The 22991-nt window shown below is 43.0% G+C and overlaps 1 protein-coding gene across 7 annotated transcripts in view; it reads left to right on the plus strand.

The window, feature by feature from the left end:
• The first annotated feature begins 389 nt into the window (after nt 1–389).
• Nucleotides 390–22991, plus strand: part of LOC135508071 (b(0,+)-type amino acid transporter 1-like) — a 29642-nt gene continuing 7040 nt past the window's right edge. For 3 of the 7 annotated variants that reach the window (XR_010450751.1, XR_010450754.1, XR_010450753.1), the window contains exons 1-13: nt 390–1167; nt 2726–2859; nt 2948–3077; nt 3181–3305; nt 3396–3483; nt 18551–18655; nt 18779–18924; nt 19417–19525; nt 19632–19843; nt 20729–20912; nt 21090–21211; nt 21327–21527; nt 21732–21898. Coding sequence is in view for 2 of the 7 variants with exons in the window: in XM_064927995.1 (XP_064784067.1) it covers nt 409–1167; nt 2726–2859; nt 2948–3077; nt 3181–3305; nt 3396–3483; nt 3640–3870 (1467 nt within the window). In the remaining 5 variants the exon portion in view is untranslated. Of the gene's footprint in view, nt 1168–1570; nt 2641–2725; nt 2860–2947; nt 3078–3180; nt 3306–3395; nt 3484–3639; nt 4217–18550; nt 18656–18778; nt 18925–19416; nt 19526–19631; nt 19844–20728; nt 20913–21089; nt 21212–21326; nt 21528–21731; nt 21899–22050; nt 22523–22991 lie in introns of those variants that run through there. The other 4 variants (XR_010450755.1, XR_010450752.1, XM_064927995.1 and 1 more) reach the window with 4 other exon arrangements.

Below are 22991 nucleotides of genomic sequence, written 5' to 3' on the forward strand. Positions count from 1 at the left end.
CTGTGCCTGCATCTTTTTGGTATCTACTGTATTTTCAATAACGCAGCATGCTTTACTCCAAGGCACAGGGAAGCATAACATGCCCTACTTTAACTGTGTCCCTGATACATAAAAAGCGATATTCCTATTGATGATTTAGGACCAACTCGATTGATAACAAAGTGAAACATCATACATTTTAGTGAACCACCCTTCCTCTGAGCTATTTGAGGTATTACTACTGTTCCAGAATGTTTGACATTATAGTATATGGGTATATATATTCCTGGTATGTTTCTTTCTTCTTTAGTAGACTAAAGTTTCCTGGTAGATTAAAGCCGACAGCCCTGATTCAACTCAGCCCCAGTCTAGTAATAGTTAACTGATGTAATAGTAGGTGTGACCTTGTACGATACGGACAAAAAATGTATGCCTCTCGTTGTTGGTAAAACATATCTGTTGAGAATAGATCTACTACCAAGTCTCAGGATGGCAGCTAAAACACAGAAACTCAGCTTGAAGCGTGAAGTGGGGCTTATTGGTGCTATCTCATTCATTGCTGGGACCATGATGGGATCTGGAATTTTTATGTCCCCTCAGTCTGTGCTGGTCAACATAGGAAGCCCAGGAGCCAGCCTGGTGATCTGGGCAGCCTGTGGTCTGCTGGCCACGTTGGGTTCCCTCTGCTATGCTGAACTGGGCACTGTCATTTCTGAATCTGGGGCAGAGTACATATATATTCTGCGGATATTTGGCCAAGTAGTTGCCTTCATGTTTGTCTTTAGCTTCGTCATTGTGATGAGACCTGCCAGTGCAACAGGGATAGCACTGAGCTTTGCTGAATATGCAGTGGCTCCTTTCTACCATGACTGTACCCCACCAGAGCTGGTGGTCAAGTGTGTGGCTGCAGCAGGGATTTTGGTGTTAGCAATTGTGAACAGTATGAATGTACGTCTGGCTATGTTCATCCAGGTATTTTCCATGGTGATCAAGCTGGTGGCCTTGGCAGTGATAATTATTGGAGGTGTGGTGCTGCTTTTCAAGGGGAACACTGAAAACTTTGAGGATTCCTTTAAAGGGACCAATATGGAAATCAGTTCCATTGGGATTTCTCTTTATCAGGGCCTGTGGTCCTATGATGGCTGGAACACTTTGAATTATGTCACAGAAGAACTAAAACGGCCTGAGGTAAGGAACAATTAAACATTTTGATATTGTTTTGTCTGGATGTTTCTAGAGTTGTACAATTGTATGTTTTACCTGGAGTAGGGAAAATAGACCATTTCATCTTTGAACTACTGAGGTTACAGGCCACATGAAACAAACCAAAAATACTGAGTATAGAATATGCAGGAAAATCCACTGCACCAATACCTGACAAAGAGTATACTTTATCGCAGCCTGACAAAATGCTTTGATATTTGAACAATCCCACAGACAGCGATACTGTGTGCCCTTATCTAGATTGCATTTGATAGACTGATCCAGGTGGAAAGACAGTGTAACATATAGTATGTCTGCAGACCAACATCATCAGCTAGGGGGCAAGTCTACACTCAGCTGTCATTTCTATATTCACATGGCTTCTGACAGCAATTTCAGGTGGCTTTAGCACCAACACATATAACAATTTTTCCAACCCTCAGGGAAAGAGAAGGAATTTCTACGCCATCCATAAACTATTAAAGGAATAATCTAACTGTACGATGACATAGCATTCCCTTTTCTCCCTCTCCTAGGGGAGGGTGTAATCTTTATGGGAACCCTTTTACAGCTATAAACAAAGATGACACAACAACATACTTTATTCAACCTGAGAAGTTAATATTAACTAAGGACTTTACACCCAGCTTCAAAGATTTGCCAGGTCTTTGTCATAATTGTTCTTGACTAAAAGAAGAGAGGATCTATTGTTGACAACAGATTCTCCTGTTGTTTGTATAAAATTGGGGTCTGGCCATGGCAGAAACAGAAACAGAGAGGATTCAACTGAAGCGCGAGTTGGGTTTAGTCAGTGCTGTGTCCTTGGTAGCAGGAACCATGATTGGATCGGGAATATTCATGTCCCCTCAGTTTGTGCTGTCCTACATTGGAAGTCCAGGGGCAAGCCTGATCATTTGGGCATTGTCTGGCCTTGTAGCCATGCTGGGGGCACTCTCATATGCTGAGCTAGGAACCATTATTAAAGAATCAGGAGGGGACTTTATCTACATTCTTCGAATCTATGGACAGTTTCCTGCCTTCTTTGTGGCCTTCACCTTCCTACTAGTAGTGAAACCAGCAAGCATTGCAGCAATATCCCTCAGTTTTGCAGAATATGCTGTGGCACCTTTCTACCAAGACTGTTCTCCTCCTCAGCTAATAGTGAAGTGTGCTGCTGTTGCAGCCATCATGGTTGTAGCCATGGCAAACATCTTGAATGTACGTTTAGCCATGAGAATTCAGGTGGTCTTCTTGGTGGCTAAGCTATTTGCATTGATGGTTATAGTAATTGGAGGGATAGTGATAATTGCACAGGGAAATGTTGCTGTACAACAACATGCTTTTGATGGTACGAACTTGGGTTTGAGCTCCATAGGGATGGCTTTTTACCAAGGCCTCTGGTCCTTTGCTGGCTGGTACAACTTGAACTATGTGACAGAAGAGTTGAAAAGACCTGAGGTAAGAATGCACTGTAATAAGTAATGTATTTCCTTACATGATCCAAAGGACTTAAACTATCTTTCTTCACCTTGCATCCTCTCAGGTAAATCTGCCCAGGGCAGTTATAATTGCCATCCCCATGGTAACCATGCTGTATCTACTAGTCAATGTGAGCTACCTGGCTGTCATGACGCCAAGAGAACTGATGTCGTCGAATGCAGTGGCTGTCACCTGGGGGTGAGAGAGCTTGACTCCATCCACACACCTCTCTCTCATTTCCTTACATTTGTGGTGAGCTGACAAATGACCTTGTTGTCGTCAACAGGAATAAGGTGCTCGGGAGCTGGGGATGGGTGATGTCTATCGCAGCCGCTTTGTCTGCTTTCGGCTCCCTGAATGGAACATTCTTTAGTGGCGGCCGGGTGTGCTTTGTGGCTGCAAGAGAGGGACACATGGTGAGAAACACATTCAAGAGACAGACCGTTTTAACAAAAGCTTTTTTTTCTGATGTAAGTAGTAGTTTTCTATGTCAACATTTGTGGTTTTTTCCTACCCCAGCCTGATATTCTGTCCATGGCCCATGTGAATCGACTGACCCCCTCTCCAGCTCTGATCTTCACCACGGCTATCTCACTCCTGGTTCTCATCCCTGGTGACTTTCAGAGCATTGTGAACTTCTTCAGGTAGTTTATGATGACTTTAAAATGGCTCAATACATAAACGTTTTGTTGCTGCTTTATTTATCAACCACCCCTCTGCATTGATATTGCCAGTTTCACTGCCTGGTTCTTCTATGCAATCACTCTGTCTGGGCTCCTCTACCTCAAGATCAAGAAACCTGAACTTCCCAGGCCATATAGGGTGAGTCTCATAGGACATATAATTTCTACTTTTATTTATAAAGGTCTGTTTCCATTTGAACAAGACATTGGTTTCTAACAATTTAATTACCCAAATGGTCCCATCTGCTGCCCACCCCTCTTGTGAGCGTACTATTGTTTTTGTTTGTTCAACCAGGTTCCCATTGTAATCCCCATCTTGGTCATCATCGCAGCAATTTTCCTTGTGCTGGCACCTATAATTGACAACCCCGCGATAGAGTACCTCTATGTTACCTTGTTTATCTTTAGTGGTGTTTTGGTTTATGTACCCTTCATCCACTTCAAACTGTGCCCTGGACTGTTGGAGAAAGTCACTGTGTTCTTGCAGATCTTCCTAGAGGTGGCCCCAGCAGACAAAAATCTATGATTTATTTTACAGAATATATGTGTCACGTTCTGACCTTTATTTCCTTTGTTTTGTCGTTATTTAGTATGGTCAGGGCGTGAGTTGGGGTGGGCAGTCTATGTTTGTTTTTCTATGATTTTGGGATTTCTAGGTTTCGGCCTAGTATGGTTCTCAATCAGAGGCAGGTGTTGTCTCTGATTGAGAGTCATACTTAGGTAGCCTGGGTTTCACTGTTTGTTTGTGAGTGATTGTCTATGTTAGTTGCTTGTGTCAGCACAGTACTCATTATAGCGTCACGGTCGTTATTTGTTTTGTATAGTTTGTGTTCAGTGCTCTCTTTAATTAAAAAATCATCATGAACACATACCACGCTGAGCTTTGGTCTGCTTCATACGACGATCGTGACAGAATCACCCACCAACCAAGGACCAAGTGGCGTGGTGACAGGCAGCAGCAGCAGGAGCAGCGCAACGGGGAATGGACATGGGAGGACGAGTTGGACTGTAAAGGACCCTGGGCACAGCCAGGAAAATATCGCCGCCCCAAGGAAAAGCTGGAGGCAGCGAAGGTGGAGAGGCGCTGGTATGAGGAGGCGGCACGGCGGCGTGGATGGAAGCCCGAGAGTCAGCCCCAAAAATGTATTGGGGGTGACACAGGAAGTGTGGCGAAGCCAGGTAGGAGACCTGCGCCAACTTCCTGTGCTTACCGGAGGGCGAGAAAGACCGGGCAGGCACCGTGTTATGCTGTGCGGGTGCATAGCCCGGTGCGGTACATACCAGCTCCTCGCATCGGCCGGGCTAGAGTGGGCATTGAGCCAGGTGCCATAAAGCCGGCTCTACGCATCTGGTCTCCAGTGCGTCTCCTTGAGCCGGTGTACATGGCACCAGCCTTACGCATGGTGTCCCCGGTTCGCCAGCACAGCACAGCCCAGTGCGGGCTATTCCACCTTGCCGCACTGACAGGGCGACTGGGAGCATTCAACCAGGTAAGGTTGGGCAGGCTCGGTCCTCAAGAGCTTCAGTGCACCTGCACGGTCCGGTCTATCCAGTACAACCTCCACGCACCAGCCCTCCGGTGGCAGTGCCCCGCACCAGGCTGTCTCTCCCGCCTGTCCGGCGCCGCCGGAGTCTCCCGCCTGTCCGGCGCCGCCGGAGTCTCCCGCCTGTCCGGCGCCGCCGGAGTCTCCCGCCTGTCCGGCGCCGCCGGAGTCTCCCACCTGTCCGGCGCCGCCGGAGTCTCCCGCCTGTCCGGCGGAGTCATCCTTCACCCCGGCGCCGCCGGAATCTCCCGTCCATTCGGGACCTATTTCTAAGATCCCCAGTCCGAGGTCGGCGGCGAGGGTAGCCGTGTTTAGGATGCCACGGAGGCAGACAATGAGGCGGAGAAAGACTGTGTTGAAGTGGGGTCCACGTCCCGTGCCAGAGCCGCCACCGCGGACAGACGCCCACCCAGACCCTCCCCTATAGGTTCAGGTTTTGCGGCCGGAGTCCGCACCTTTGGGGGGGGGGGGTACTGTCACTGTTCTGACCTTTATTTCCTTTGTTTTGTCGTTATTTAGTATGGTCAGGGCGTGAGTTGGGGTGGGCAGTCTATGATTTTGGGATTTCTATGTTTCGGCCTAGTATGGTTCTCAATCAGAGGCAGGTGTCATTGGTTTCTCTGATTGAGAACCATACTTAGGTAGCCTGGGTTTCACTGTTTGTTTGTGGGTGATTGTCTATGTTAGTTGCTTGTGTCAGCACAGTTCTAATTATAGCTTCAAGGTCGTTATTAGTTTATTGGTTTGTATAGTTTGTATTCAGTGTTCAGTGCTTTCTTTAATTAAAAAATCATCATGAACACATACCACGCTGCACTTTGGTCCGCTTCATACGACGATCGTGACAATATGTCTGAGGATAATGTCTGTGAGTAAAAATTGACAAAAATAAGTTTGTCTCAGATTGGCACCACCATAACCAAATTGTGAATGACTTTTCAATAGTATGTACAGTGCCTTCAGAAAGTATAAGCAACGCCATTGTATATTTGGCCTTGTGTATTAGGTTATTGTCAGTGGCGACCTATCATTCAGAGCAGGTGTGACACGCATGAATACGCGTCACATATTAGCTTGCAAACAATGTAAAACATTGAGTTAATAAGGCCGCCTACGAACATGGTCTCTTTGTTGCTTTCTTGTGTAAGGCAGCTCCAAAATGCAGGTGTTTCAGTCTAGCTCTGTGCTTTCTGTGGTGGTCGGGCAGCCAGGGGAAAATACGGAGCGTAGGCGTTGGTAATGTTCTCTCGCTGCGTCGTGATTGGGTAATGTTCTCTAGTTGTGCTGTGATTGGCTCAGTGTTCTGTCACTCATGGGGACACTACGTCACCTCCAAATCTAAGGATAGAGCTCGAAATTCAAGCCCCTTTGGGTGCTGCCATAGAGTTACATTAGAAGTGCCAATCCAAGAAGGCTCAAGGTCATTGGCCACATATAAAATTATGTCAAATCATGTTATATCTACAGTAGCTTTGATTGGACTCAACATCAGACTATCAAAAGGAGACATCATAAATCAAGTTGACATTCTACTTGCAAATGCTTTTTAATCCTTCTCATATAAAGAGAAATGATTGATAAAACGTATCGGTGGTCATCGGCCATAAACATTACAGAAGTTGGAAATCGCAAAATCAACAATGAGTGGTTTGGAAGGAATTACTGGCTAAATGCAAGCATTGCAAAGCAATCACTAGCCTGTCATTCAGTGGAGTGGCTGTGTGGTCCCAAGTCTGAGTTTAAGGTTCTCTTTGCCAAGCTTATTTTTTATTTTATTTGAACTATTTTAACAGTTAAGAACAAATTCTTATTTACAATGACGGCCTACATCGGCCAAACCCAGACGATGCTGGGCCAATTGTTCGCCACCCTATGGGACTCCCAATCACGGCCAGTTGTGATACAACCTGGATTCTAACCAGAGTGTCTGTAGTGATGCCTCAAGCACTGAGATGCAGTGCCTTAGGCCGCTGCGCCACTCGGGAGCCGGAACGATAAACTTTCAACATTGGCCATGCTGTCAATCCAACATGATATCTGCCAAGCTCAAAACAACTTAGCTCGGAACTGGGAAATCAGTGAGTTCAAGACAACTGGGAAAGTGAGCTCCGACTGGGAAAATACATTTTGAACTGTCATCCAACTTGGAATTGTAAATCGGGAACTCGGGCCTCTTTCTACAGCTAAGACCTGAAGATCACCGACGTCATCATGATTTGACCTTGTTTATTTCAGAGTTGTCAGTTGTCTTGAATGCCACATACTTTGATGACAAAGTTTGATGACAAAATTTGCCCACGAAGGACCGCCGTGCCACTTCCCTGTTCAAGTGAGCACAGCACAACAAGGTCCAAACATTTATTGTAGGCTGCTGCATAAATTATGTAATATGCCAGGGAGATATGTATACTTTAGGTAAGAAAATAATACTAAGTGTATCTAGTGTAGAAAGCTGTTAGTAGCCCATGTGCCTCACCCTAATTATTTGGTCTATTTTCCCCTCTTATTTTTGCCTACTGTTCTGACTTGGTGGTGAACATGTAATTATCAAATATTTTAAGAGCTTTCATTGTCTGCTTATATGCCCCATTTATTTATCCATCCTATGGTTCTGACTTGGTGTAAGGGGGAATACTGTAAGAACGGCCCATGTTCTGAATTCTGTCGCTGTACATTTCAAAAGTGCTGAACAAATAGTTATATTGATTACGTCTATGCTAGTTCACCCATTGTCTTAATCGAAGTTACGGATTGCCTTTTATCCGCTTGTCGTCCCCTTATGCCATAGTTTGTACATCTCAATTGTCAGTAGAAACTACATTTGTTTAAGCAAGTCAACCATATCAAATATGTTTTTTTAAGTCAGTAAATGAGGCTAAATTAACTGTTTCGCTGCTAGACAAGACTTCACTGATAGCCAGGTGTAGCAGTGGTAAGGTGTTGGGACTGCTGTTGAGACTCTGCTGTTGGAACATCTTGATGTAGGCCCCAACAGTTTGTGGTTACCGTTTGTCACCGTTATAGTGCCATTAATGTATTCTTCAGTGTTCAAATTTGAATTTGAATTCAAATTTGGGCACAGGTTAGTCGAGGTTACTGAGGTAATATGTACATGTAGGTAGAATTAAAGTGACTATGCATAGATAATAAACAGAGAGTAGCAGTTGCATAAAAGAGGGGGGAGGGGGCAATGCAAATAGTCTGGGCAGCCATTTGATTAGCTGTTTCAGAGTCTTATGGCTTGGGTGTAGAAGCTGCTAAGAAGCCTTTTGAACCAAGACTTGGTGCTCCGGTACCACTTGCCGTGCGGTAGAAAAGAGAATAGTCTATGACCTGGGTGACTGGAGTCTTTGACCATTTTTAGGGCCTTCCTCTGATACCGCCTGGTATTGAGGTCCTGGAAGGCAGGAAGCTTGGCCCCAGTGATGCACTGGGACATATGCATTACCCTCTGTAGTGCCTTGTGGTCGGAGGCCGAGCAGTTGCCATACCAGGCAGTGATGCAACCAGTCAGGATGCTCTCGATGGTGCAGCTGTAGAACTATTTGAGGATCTGAGGACCCATGCCATATATTTTCAGTCTCCTGAGAGAGAATAGGCTTTGTCATGCCCTCGTCACGACTGTCTTGGTGTGTTTGGACCATGATAGTTTGTTTGGTGATGTGGACACCAAGCAACTTGAAGCTCTCAACCTGCTCCAATACAGCACCGTCGATGAGAATGGGGGCATGCTCATTCATCCTTTTCCTGTTGTGGACAATCATCTTCTTTGTCTTGATCACTTTGAGGGAGAGGTTGTTATCCTGGCCCCACATGGCCAGGTCTCTGACCTCGTCCCTATAGGCTGTCTCATCGTTGTCGGTGATCAGGCCTAGCACTGTTGTGTCGTCTGCAAACTTAATGATGGTGTTGGAGTTGTGCCCTGCCATGCAGTCATGGGTGAACAGGGATTTGCAGGAGGGGACTGAGCCCGCACCCCTGAGGGGCCCCCGTGTTGAGAATCAGCGTGGCAGATGCGTTGTTGCCTTCCCTTACCACCTTGGGGCGGCCCGTCAGGAAGTCCAGGATCCAGTTGCAGAGGGATGTATTTAGTCCCATGGTCCTCAGCTTAGTGATGAGCTTTGAGGGCACTATGGTGTTGAACGCTGAGCTGTAGTCAATGAATAGCCTTATCACATACAGTGGGGCAAGAAAGTATTTAGTCAGCCACCAATTGGGCAAGTTCTCCCACTTAAAAAGATGAGAGAGGCCTGTAATTTACATCATAGGTACACTTCAACTATGAAAGACAAAATGAGGGGGAAAATTTCAGAAAATCGTAGGATTTTTAATGAATTTATTTGCAAATTATGGAGAAAAATAAGTATTTGGTCACCTACAAACAAGCAAGATTTCTGGCTCTCACAGACCTGTAACTTCTTCTTTAAGAGGCTCCTCTGTCCTCCACTCATTACCTGTATTTATGGCACCTATTTGAACTTGTTATCAGTATAAAAGACACCTGTCCACAACCTCAAACAGTCACACTCCAAACTCCACTATGGCCAAGACCAAAGAGCTGTCAAAGGACACCAGAAACAAAATTGTAGACCTGCACCAGGCTGGGAAGACTGAATCTGCAATAGGTAAGCAGCTGGGACCAAAGTAACAAAGCCGACCATCAGTAACACACTACGCCGCCAGGGACTCAAATCCTGCAGTGCCAGACGTGTCCCCCTGCTTAAGTAATACTGATTGGTTTTCTGGAATGTTAAACGGATATTAACCCTTGCCTTATGTTGCAGGTCAATTTGACCCAGTAGTTAGTTTAACAACACTGAAGGGACATTTCACGGTATCAGGATTACACTGAGACTCAGATTTCTAATTTTAAAAATTTGAGAAACAAAAAACGATTTGTTTCAAAGTTTAGCAAACCATACAGCTTTCTGCACTAGAATTGCTTTGAACAATTTACACAGAAAATGTCACAAAAACACATTTACTGGAAGAACTGTGCAGATGCAAAGTTTGGTAACAGAATTACGGTAAATTATCCCCGAGTTTTATATGCTACCACGTTTTCCAAAAACAAAATATCTGCTCCGTATTAAGATAGAAATGTGTCTACAGAAAGAATGGGGTGACATGACACCTTGAGTTTGAAACAATCTATTTTGTTTATTGAACTGCAGTAAGCGAAGTGGATTTACACCTGGTCACAGAATTAAAGTCACAGAATTACATCATGGGTCCCTGTTCTGTACTACACAGGAATACATAATTATGGATGGGAATGCCATTCTCTTCATGGTGATGTATACTGAATAGGTACACAAAGGTAAAAATATGCAATATAATCCTTTGCATATATGGGTATTATTCTACATGCAGCACACGGGATGCGAATCCGGGTCTCTCCCGGGAGCAACCAACATCTTAGACCATCAGACCAAGAGTTAGCAGGCAGGGTTGCCTCATCAGGTGGCCATGACCAAGTCATGTCTGCTACATTCAGCCCCTTTAACCTCCTCCCCCATAAGAGACCGCCCCACGTTGGGCGCCATTGTTACACATGGAATAGCAACCGGGGTCTCCCTTGGGAGCAACCAACGTCTTAGACCATTACACTGAACCAAAACCGGCTGCGCACGTGCGCCATCGTGCGCTATCATGCATACATTTGTTTTGTCCCCCTACACCAAACGTGATCACGACACGCAGGTTAAAATATCAAAACAAATTCTGAACCAATGACATTACTTTGGGGACAGGTCAAAAAGCATTAAACATGTATGGCAATTTAGCTAGTTAGCTTGCACTTGCTAGCTAATTTGTTCTATTTAGCTAGCTTGCTGTTGCTAGCTAATTTGTCCTGGGATATAAACATTGAGTTGTTATTTTACCTGAAATGCACAAGGTCCTCTACTCCAACAATAAATCCACACGTAAAATGGCCAACCGAATCGTTTCTAGTCATCTCTCCTCCTTCCAGGCTTTTTCATCTTTGAACTTATATGGTGATCGGCATCTAAACTTTCATAGTATTACCACGACGACTGGCAAAACAGTTCGTCTTTCAATCACCCACGTGGGTATAACCAATGAGGAGATGACACGTGGGTACCTGCTTCTATAAACCAATGAGGAGATGGGAGAGGCAGGACTTTCAGCGCGATCTGCATCAGAAATAGAAAGGAGTTCTATTTTAGCCCTTGGCATCGCAGACGCTCGTTGGTGGGCGCGAGAAGTGTGGGTGCAATAATTGAATAACATTGATTTCTAAATTTATTTTGCGATGCTCGCGCACACTACGTGTCCGGTCTGGTCAGCATGTAGACCAAAAGGACATTTATGGGAATGAAGGCAGACACTCATTTTGAAGTTTGCAGGAATGATTACCTCATCACGTGACAATGACTGACTCATGTCCGCTACATACACACTGCCTATTATTCTAATGAGCTCCACCCCCAAACAAAACCAAATTTTACAAATTGTACTGTACTGAACTATGCTCTACTGTCCTTTACTTTACTGTGCTGTGCTGTCCAAACTTGTGAAACATGGACTTCCCTGATTGGTTCAGATTTGGTCCAGTCTCCAGTCATTGATATCTATGTTTGGGCCAAATTAAGGCCAAAGATCAACTACTGTGGACATTGAAGTCAAGGCCGGACTGGACTGGCCCATAAAACATTGTCTGTGAACATTGAAATCAAGGCCAGAGCGGAATGACCAAATTTCAACTACTTTTCAATGTCCATGGACATCCAATGATGGTCAAGTGTGTGTGTGCGGATGCTGGTTACAGTAAATGGAAAGAGAGGGGGCTCATGGGTAGGAGTCAGGAAGACCCGGGAGAGGTAACATTAACTGGAGAAGGAGGGAAGAGAGAATAATGGAGGGGTTGTCCAGACTGTTTTCACACTCTCACTTTGACCACAAGATGACTGAAAGAGAAACAGTTATGAGCTGAACATAACAGTATGCCAGTGGAAGGGAGGACAGTAGCAGGTGACCCAATTGTGGTTTGTGAATACTATGATTTCCCATAGCCAATTCAAATGCAGTAATTCTGGTAGAACTACGAGTTTTAATCAGTTAATAATTCATTAACAAGAATCTATATCAGTAAAAACACTAACTAATTGGTAGGTTTACTTTTGTTATTTCTGTGAACATTCATTGTCCTCCCTCCTCACAAGGGCGAGAAATTAGAAAATATCTTAAAGATACTGTATGTTGGTTTTTGTTAACGGAACTACAAGGAAAAATGCAATGTTTCTTAAATTTACAGAAGGCAAATAATTTCTCCAAAACTCACCTAAATTTAAAGTAAATTTGGAAAGTATACAGAAGCCTTGACTTTTTCCACGTTGTTACGTTACAGCCTTATTCTAAAATGGATTAAATTGTTTTTTCCCCTCATCATTCTACACACAATACCCCATAAGGACACAGCATGAACAGGTTTTTAGAAATGTTTGCAAATGAAATATCAAATGTATCAAAGTATTCAGACCCTTTATTCAGTATTTTGCTGAAGCACCTTTGGTAGCAATTACAGCCTTGAATATTTTTTTACTTCACCTATATTCTTGGGTATGACGCTACAAGCATGGCACACCTGTATTTGGGGATTTCTCCCATTCTTCTCTACAGCTCCTCTCGAGCTCTGTCAGGTTGAATGGGGAGCGTTGCTGCACAGTTATTTTCAAGTCTCTCCAGAGATGTTCGATCTTGTTCAAGTCCAGGCTCTGGCAGGGCCAGTCAAGGACATTCAGAGACTTGTCCCGAAGCCACTCCTGCATTGTCTTGGCTGTGTGCTTAGGGTTGTTGTCCTGTTGGAAGGTGAACCTTCTCCCAAGTCTGAGGTCCTGAATCTCTCTGTACTTTGCTCTGTTCATATTTCCCTCGATCATAATTAGTCTTCCAATCCCTGCAGCTGAAAAACATCCCCACAGCATGATGCTGCCACCACCATGCTTCACCGAAGGGAGGTGCCAGGGATCTTCCAGACGTGACGCCTGGTATTTAGACCAAAGAGTTCAATCTTGGTTTCATCAGACTGGAGAATCTAGCTTCTCATGGTCTAAGAGTTTTTAGGTGCCTTTTGGCAAACTCCAAGCAGCCTATCGTGTGCCTTTTACTGAGGAGTGGCTTCAGCCTGGCCACTCTACCATTAAGGTCTGATTGGTGGAGTGCTGCAGAAATGGTTGTCCTTCTGGAAGGTTCTCAAATCTCAACAGAGGAACTCTGGAGCTCTGTCAGAGTGTCCCTGACCAAGGACCTTCTCCCCTGATTGCTCAGTTTGCCCAGGCGGCCAGCTCTAAGAAGAGTATTTGTGGTTCCAAACTTCTTCCATTTAAGAAGGATGGAGGCCACTGTGTTCTTGTGGACCTCCAATGTTGCAGACATTTTTTGGTACCCTTCCCCAGATCTGTGCCTCGACACAATCCTGTCTCAGAGCTCAATGGACAATTCCTTCAACCTCATGGCTTGGTATTTGCTCTGATATGCACTGTCAACTGTGGGGCCGTATATAGACAGGTGTGTGCCTTTTCAAATAATTTTCAGTCTGTGCATATTTGTAAACAACAGCTGGTGCACAAAATCTAAGGAAGTCTCTAGATTTTGCTCGCCTGAAGTATATTGTGATAAATTGCAGGCCACACTACTTGCCTAGAGAGTTTTCAGCTATACTTTTCATGGCTGTTTATTTACCACCACCGACAGATGCTGGCATTAAGACCGCACTCAGTCAGCTGTATAAGGAAACAAGCACACAGGAAACCACTCACCCAGAGGCGGCACTCCTAGTGGCCGGAGACTTTAATGCAGGGAAACTTAAATCAATTCTACCAAATTTCTAACAGCATGTTAAATGTGCAACCAGAGGAAAAAAAATCTAGATCACCAGTACTCCACACACAGAGATGCGTACAAAGCTCTCCCTCGCCCTCCATTTGGTAAATCCGATCACAACTCCATCCTCCTGATTCCTGCTTACAAGCAAAAATTAAAGCAGGAAGCACCAGTGATTCGGTCTATAAAAAAGTGGTCAGATGAAGCAGATGCTAAACTACAGGACTGTTTTGCTATCACAGACTGGAACATGTTCCGGGATTCTTCCGGTGGCATTGAGGAGTACACAACATCAGTCACTGGCTTTATCAATAAGTGCATCGAGGACGTCGTCCCCACAGTGATTGTATGTACATACCCCAACCAGAAGCCATGGATTAAGGCATCATTCGCACCGAGCTGAATCATACTACACCGGCTCCGACGCTCGTCTTATGTGGCAGGGCTTGCAAACTATTACTGGCTACAAAGGGAAGCACAGCCGAGAGCTGCCCAGTTACACGAGCCTACCAGACGAGCTAAATCACTTCTATGCTCGCTTCGAGGCAAGCAACACTGAGGCATACATGAGAGCATCAGCTGCTCCGGACGACTGTGTGATCACGCTCTCCATAGCCGACGTAAGTAAGACCTTTAAACAGGTCAACATACACAAGGCTGCGAGGCCAGACGGATTACCAGGATGTGTGCTCCGGGCATGTGCTGACCAACTGGCAGGTGTCTTCACTGACATTTTCAACATGTCCCTGATTGAGTCTGTAATACCAACATGTTTCAAGCAAACCACCATATTCCCTGTGCCCAAGAACACAAAGGCAACCTGCCTAAATGACTACAGACCCGTAGCACTGGCGTCCGTAGCCATGAAGTGCTTTGAAAGGTTGGTAATGGCTCACATCAACACCATTATCCCAGAAACCCTAGACCCACTCCAATTTGCATACCACCCAAACAGATCCACAGGTGATGCAATCTCTATTGCACTCCACACTGCCCTTTCCCACCTGGACAAAAGGAACACTTATGTGAGAATGCTATTCATTGACTACAGCTCAGCGTTCAACACCATAGTACCCTCAAAGCTCATCACTAAGCTAAGGATCCTGGGACTAAACATCTCCCTCTGCAACTGGATCCTGGACTTCCTGAGGGGCCGCCCCAGGTGGTGAGGGTAGGTAACAAAACATCTGCCACACTGATCCTCAACATTGGAGCTCCACAGGGGTGCATGCTCAGTCCCCTCCTGTTCTCCCTGTTCACCCATGACTGCATGGCCAGGCACGACTCCAACACCATCATCACCTGATCACTGACAACGACGAGACAGCCTATAGGGAGGAGGTCTGAGACCTGGCCGGGTGGTGCCAGAATAACAACCTATCCCTCAAAGTAACCAAGACTAAGGAGATAATTGTGGACTACAGGAAAAGGAGGACCGAGCACACCCCGATTCTCATCGACGGTGCTGTAGTGGAGCAGGTTGAGAGCTTCAAGTTGCTTGGTGTCCACATCACCAAACAAACTATCATGGTCCAGACACACTAAGACAGTCGTGAAGAGGGAATGACAAAATCTATTCCCCCTCAGGAAAGTAAAAACATTTGGCATGGGTCCTAAGATCCTCAAAAGGTTCTACAGCTGCAACATCGAGATCATCCTGACTGGTTGCATCACTGCCTGGTATGGCAATTGCTCGGCCTCTGATCGCAAGACACTACAGAGGGTAGTGCGTACGGCCCAGTACATTACTGGGACTAAGCTGCCTGCCAGCCAGGACCTCTACACCAGGTGGTGTCAGAGGAAGGCTCTAAAAAGACCCCAGCCACCCCAGTCATAGACTGTTCTCTCTACTACCGCATGGCAAGCGGTACCGGAGTGCCAAGGCTAGGACAAAAAGGCTTCTCAACAGTTTTTACCCCCAAGCCATAAGACTCCTGAACAGGTAATCAAATGGCTACCCGGACTATTTGCATTGTGTACCCCCCCAACCCCTGTTTTTACGCTGCTGCTACTCTCTGTTTATGATATATGCATAGTCACTTTAACTATATATTCATGTACATACTACCTCAATTGGGCCTACCAACCAGTGCTCCCGCACATTGGCTAACCGGGCTATCTGCATTGTGTCCTGCCACCAACCACCCACCAACCCCTCTTTTATGCTACTGCTACTCTCTGTTCATCATATATACATAGTCAATTTTACCATATCTACATGTACATACTACCTCCATCCGCCTGACTAACCGGTGTCTGTATGTAGCCTCGCTACTTTTATAGCCTCGCTACTGTATATGGCCTGTCTTTTTACTATTGTTTTATTTCTTTACTTACCTATTGTTCACCTAACACATTTAGTTCGCACTATAGGTTAGAGCCTGTAAATAAGCATTTCACTGTAAGGTCTGTTGTATTCGGGACACATGACAAATAAACTTGATTTGATTTGATTTAAAGACTCTTAGCTTTCATTTAACATCCAATTTGATATGCTCCTATGAACTTCACATGTTGGGGCTCATGGGACCTTTTACATGGAAGTGACCTGAAATACAACTTTTTTTTAAATCATCATGACCCTTCATCTCGTCCTCTAGGTAGGGGTAATGAACTTGTAAATTAAAAAAACAACAACAACAAAGAAACACTACTTTGTACTTGACCTGTATTTGACTCTGTACTTGTCTTGCAATTTTACCTGCAATTTGACATTTGACCTTTGTGCTAGATACAAATGGCTTCATGTGCAGTAAAGGTCTAACCATGACTGTCATAAGGATATAAGTATGTTTCCCTGTGATGTTCAGTGGCCAAACGACAGTGATCTGAAATTTGGCAAAACTGTCCTAAATGTCATTAAATGTAATAATTTGATTGACTATGACTTTGGCACATGTATCAAAGTTATTACTGTACTGGGTCAAATTGACCCAGAACATCATCCGTGTCTAGCTTTTTCGAACATAAAGGAAGGGTTCAATTTAAATTTTATCAGTACCTGTATCAGATCTCTGCAAGTTCCAAAATCTTTTTAAAAAGGATACCAAATCCTACTCTTATTCAGCATGACTATAATATACTTTTGTACAACTTTTCCAAAAACTGTATGGAATATTATAGCAAAGAATAGCTATAATTCCTCATACAGTGTATTGACCTACATAACGTGCAACAGGTAGTTGTTGTAAGTTGCTACAGGACAGTAGACAAGATCCCTGAGAAACAAAACATTAGACAATTATATTTTGACGCAAAACAATTGCCAAATGGAAGAATCAATACTGACAAATCTGCAAAACACTTATTCTAGAGAGAACTCAACTAAACATAAGAGACAGAGCTTCCCATCATGGGGGACCCCAAGATCTGCTTCTGAGCACCAATATTACATTTTGATGGTGAAGACCATTCTTCATTTGCATTGTATTTTGTCAATATAGGATGATAAATATTTTTGTAATATGTAAAAAAAAATATATATATTCTATTCCATACTACACTATACTTTAATTAATTACATTAAACATGATTTTAGATAGACCAGGTCCGTTTCTGAACTTCAAGCTCTAGTTAGTGTAAAGCAGGTTTCTGAGTTGGTGTCCTATACTGCTGACCCACTTTATCCTTGAGCAAATATCCAAGCTAATTTAGGTCTCAATACAATTTTTTACTTACTAAAAGACCAAATGATGTCTAAAAATGCATCCTCGTGTCTCTGACATTTACACAGATTCAATGTAACTAAATAATAAATAAATGCAACACCAATGTTAAGATGTTTACTAACATGAGGACTTTTTATTTGCTTTTTAGAGAAAAGCTGTCAGTTGGTGAGTGTAGCTGGTGCATAGAAGTCAGGAGAGCAGAGATGAGTGGGCAAAGCCCTTTACTAAGGCAATCATTTGCACAGAACGCAACCTTGTTACAAAACAAATGTCCAACGAACAAGTGAGGCAGCACAAAGTACAAAACCCAAGTACAAAGTACCGGGTAATAAAACTAAACCAGGCGCAAACCAGCAGGAAGTGTGCCAATCTTGACAATAAACAATTCCACACACAGACATGGGGGGAACAGAGGGTTAAATACACGACAAGTAAAGAGGGAAATATAAACCAGGTGTGTGGAAAAACAAGACAAAACAAATGGAAAATGAAATGTGGATCGGCGATGGCTAGACGACCGGTGACGTCGACCGCCGAACGCCGCCCGAACAAGGAGAGGAACCGACTTCGGCAGAAGTCGTGACAAAAGCAGTGAGAATGCTGATGAACAGAAGTCTCTAAGGGTTTACTTGACCTGTTAATCTTACATTCAGTGAATAAATTATTTCAGTGAAAATTTATGTTGATTGTTGAAAAGTTATGTTGATTGTTTTAAGTGATGATTTGTCTTAAGTGATGATTTGGCCCTGAGTGAATCCTTAGCATGTAGGCAGGGGCCTTAGGAAACAAGGTACAAGTATGTTTCCTGTACACTGACCTTAATCAATAACCTCAGCTTTAGGATTTTTTGTTTAAGTGGAACTGGAGATAACAGAGCTGGACCTGGCTAGATCTGAACATTGCACCATAATGTTTATAATTCAGTACAATTGATGTTATTCATTAAGAGAATTGCCATTTAGTACGTAAAGGGTCCAGAGTTCCAGTGGTGTTGTGGACTTTGACTGTGAACTCTAATATTGACTCAATTTGGAGAAAACATCTAAAACTTAGGTAGCATATGAGAAATATTGATAAAGGTGATATAATATTTGTTCATGCAGTAAAATTATTCAAATTTGATTTGCCCATTATGTGTGATCTCCAGTGTCAGCAAAGTTAAAGACCTTTACGAAATACCAATACATGACAGAGAGAAAAAATGACGCAACTGGGACATCCAACCTCAGGAATGGCCCCAATGTCATGTCAGGTAGGCCTTTGTTTGTTTTTGTGGCTCGAGTTATGCCTGCTGGTAACTGGGGGGAACTGTTATCTTACTGATCCTTCCTCACTTCCTGACCCTTCCTCTCTGGTTATCATCCTCCTCATTCAGGTGGAACTCGATGTCCTACTAGAATGCAGCTTCGTTTTTCACACGGCGGATTGTGCCTTCTGTGAGATGTTGGTCATCGACCCCCAGGGAGAGGCTGTGTATAGACAGGCTGCAGGAGCTGAGGCCTTCCAGGCTGCAATGGAGAAGTCAGTGCAAACATTTACCATAACGATAAAACATGTATTGATCATTTGTACATAGAATGCGCTACTAGTCCTCTTGTAAAACGGTTCCCCATCCTCCAAGTCATCAGGAGAATGAACAGCACAGCTGTGTATGTGGACATCTTTGTGTACAGTCCAGTCCTGACTTCCAATGGGTCAGAGATATGCTCATTTTGGCCCAATACAAACAAAGCAAAGACATGATGTATGCTCTGGCAAACACTGTCAGGAAGTAAGTGGAATTAGGCTTTCATCCCAAAATAACTGGAATCATAGATATCTCATCAATTGCCTTTCTTTTTTTCTTTCTTTTTTTTAATCTGGGAAAATGCTAATGTTAATTTGACCATAAAAGCTTTTTAGCCATTTAGATTTTTTAATTCAATTATTTTTTTAAAGTTAACCACCAGAGGGCAATACATCACAATAAAATTCAGAACCACTGGGTAACATATTCCCAAATCTCATCTGCAGGTTTCACCCAGGACATCCCACCCCTGAGGTCAAATAGGTGAAAGAGTTCATGGAGACCATGTTGGGAGACTGCTCAAGGGATGAGGATATGACTTTCCTGATACTAAGGGTATACAACCGCTTATAAGCAATATTACAAGTCATGCTTTAAGTATTGTGTTGTTTTATACCTAACATACAGATACAGCTAGAAATATGTGTGCTGTGAATGACAGGTCAGAAAAACTCTCTTGGAGGGGAACCAAGATGCTGAGAGCCCCATCCAGAAACGTGTGGCAGCTTATCTGGTGCTTATGAAGAGTCCTGACAATGTGCTGCTTAGCAAGGTGATCACCATGCTGAAGGATGAGCAGGACCCACAGGTCAGAAGCTTTGTGGCCTGCCGCCTTGACAACATCTGCCACTCTGTTGACACCAAAATGCAACAGTAAGTGACAGTTTTCTACATGATATGTTCAGTCACTCCCTCTTCATTTACATGATTCATTTAATGTGTGTGATCACAGTGGTGGAAGGTGTTGATGTTTTCTGTATCTCCTACTGTATATGTATTTGACACCTGGCTAAGGAAATCATCTTCATTGAGTTTCTATTTTTCACAGTCGCGTAAAGTACTTAAGTAAAAAATACTTTAAAGTACTAGTTAAGTAGTTTTTTGGTGTATCTGTACTTTACTATGTATATTTTTGACAACTTTTACTTTTACTTCACTACATTCCTATAAATAATCATTTACTTTTTACTCCATACATTTTCACTGACACCCAAAAGTACTCGTTACATGTTGAGTGCTTAGCAGGACAGGAAAATGGTCAAATTTGCACACTTATCAAGAGAACATATGGTCATGCCTACTGCCTCTGATCTGGCAAATTCACTAAACACAAATGCATTGTTTGTAAATTATGTCTGAGTGTTGGAGTGTACCTCTGTACATTTTAAAAGCAAGAAATTTGTGTCTTCTGCTTTGCTTAATATAAGGAATTTGAAATGATTTACACTTTTACTTTTGCTACATAAGTATATTTAGAACCTAATACTTTTAGACTTTTACTCAAGTAGTATTTCACTGGGTGACTTTCACTTTTACTAGAGTAACTTTCGGTATGTGCACTTTTACTCAAGTATGACAATTAGGTACTTTTTCCACCACCGATTTTGCATCTGTCTGTCCAACTGCAAAATCATCTTGATTGTGTTCAATAGAATCGCAGCAAAATAATACTCTTTATTGTCCTAATCCCCATAATAATTTGTGCAACTCAAGCAAGTTGTGGGTTCTGAAAAGTGCTCTCTTTCTCTCTTCCTCGAGAATAAGACAGTTAGTATATCGAGGAGGCATTGCATCAGCACTCTGTTAATAACCACTTCGCCACAATGTCCCGCACCTGCAAAATGGACACCGCCTTGGGCTCCATAAAGAGCAACAAGATCTTTGATTCCACTGCATCCCTGCCAAAGGAAGTCCTGCTGGAGACCACCTTCAAAGCCTTTGGGTATAACAGTGATATGTTAGAGGTTTTTAAAAAACTATAGAAACTTTAAAATATATATTTATATAATATAATGAAACATTTAATTAAAATGTTTCTTAATTAAAATAATATTACATCAATATTGGTGTGATTACATTGATATCTTGTCTCCTCCTTTTTTCCAATTCCATTTTCAAGGTCTGTATTGAAGGAAATGGATATGAACTGAGCCTTGAGGCCCTTTTTGGAGAGCAAGGTTTCACCCCTGTCTCCAAGGCCTGTACTGGGCTGGTCTCAAGATGCCAGACTCAGTCCAACAGGTGCTGGAAAACTGTATAATTTGATATATTGCTGCTCAAGGAATAGTCTTTTCGTTTGGCTTTTCAGTGTGAGCTGAAGTATTCAAAGACATTTTTAATCATCCATATCTTACAGGCCCCACAGGACCTCGTAAGAGACATTGGACAGAACCTCCAAAAGCTTGTCAGGGAACTGCACTCAAGACACCGCTGAGGCCATGGCCTACCTAAGGATTCTTGGAGATGAAGTTGGATACATCAAGTCCAGTGAGATGGAGCACATGGCCCCGGACCCTAGCTATGAACTGACGTGTTCTTCAAGATAATGCCTCTTAAGGTAAATCATTGTTGACTGAATAGGTCATTCTGAGGGGGAAAGCATATAATAATATACAGTATGTGGAAACAATATAACTAAACAAAAGAGTAAATTACAAATGAAGCTAAACATGATTCCAATTATTTCTATACATTTAGAGTATAACTGACCCACACCCAAAGTCTCTTTGTTTCAATTGGCCTTTTCTTTATTTTTGTACAGGCCATGCAGTCTCTGATGTCCAGCGTTGACAATGAGCTTCATGCCCACTATATCTTCCTGGATTAGAGTTTTCCCTTCCCTCTGTGTCTGGCTTACCCCTGAAATTCTCCTTGTCTGGTGTCTTCGCCCCTGGAGCTAAGCGAGGTCTGAACTTTTCCCCTGGCATGGTAAACTGCCTGCTCTTTTGTTTCTATTCAATTAAATGTATAGGCCTTATGGAACATGTTTGATGGAGTTTGACTATATTTGGACAAATTCTTTCATTTATTTAGGATCCTAGGTGATTTTTACATGTAAATTATGCCTTTCTTACCTGTAGCAGCAGCTGTATTTCATGCAATCTATTGATGTGGAGTATATTACACAAATGGGCCTCGACATTCCTGAGTTTGTGGTGGCTGGCATCGAGATGCACACCAGCATATACCATGAGAGTTCCCTGAGTGCTAAAGTCATCATTAGCAGGAATGTTATCTAACTCTTCATATCTGCACCCAAGGGAACCACTCAGCTTCTATTCAGTGTCAGGTGGGAATTACTTCAACTTAAATTATTTTACTTCTAATAATTTAATATTAAATATAAGTGGCACATTATGGTTAGCTCACATACATATTAAGAATGTTTTAAATGCCATCATTTTTTAAAAATGTAGACCAACTTGACCTAAATCAGCCTCAACTTGCATCATTTATATTAAGCATTACTATATGATGTAAAAAGTTATATTAAATACTCTTAAATTAAATTCCTACAACTCTTCAAAATCCAGAAAGAAGCTGATGTACAGTGGGGCAAAAAAGTATTTAGACAGCTACCAATTGTGCAAGTTCTCCCACTTAAAAAGATGAGAGAGGCCTGTAATTTTCATCATAGGTACACTTCAACTATGACAGACAAAATGAGAAGAAAATAAATCCAGAAAATCACATTGTAGGATTTTTTATGAATTTATTTGCAAATTATGGTGGAAAATAAGTATTTGGTCACCTACAAACAAGCAAGATTTCTGGTTCTCACATACCTGTAACTTCTTCTTTAAGAGGCTCCTCTGTCCTCCACTCATTACCTGTATTAATGGCACCTGTTTGAACTTGTTATCAGTATAAAAGACACCTGTCCACAACCTCAAACAGTCATAGTTGAAGTGCACCTATGATGAAAATTACAGGCCTCTCTCATATTTTTAAGTGGGAGAACTTGCACAATTGGTGGCTGACTAAATACTTTTTTGCCCCACTGTAAGTTTCCTCCACCCAG

Source organism: Oncorhynchus masou, chromosome 21, assembly GCF_036934945.1.
Source record: "Oncorhynchus masou masou isolate Uvic2021 chromosome 21, UVic_Omas_1.1, whole genome shotgun sequence".
Taxonomy (NCBI): domain Eukaryota; kingdom Metazoa; phylum Chordata; class Actinopteri; order Salmoniformes; family Salmonidae; genus Oncorhynchus; species Oncorhynchus masou.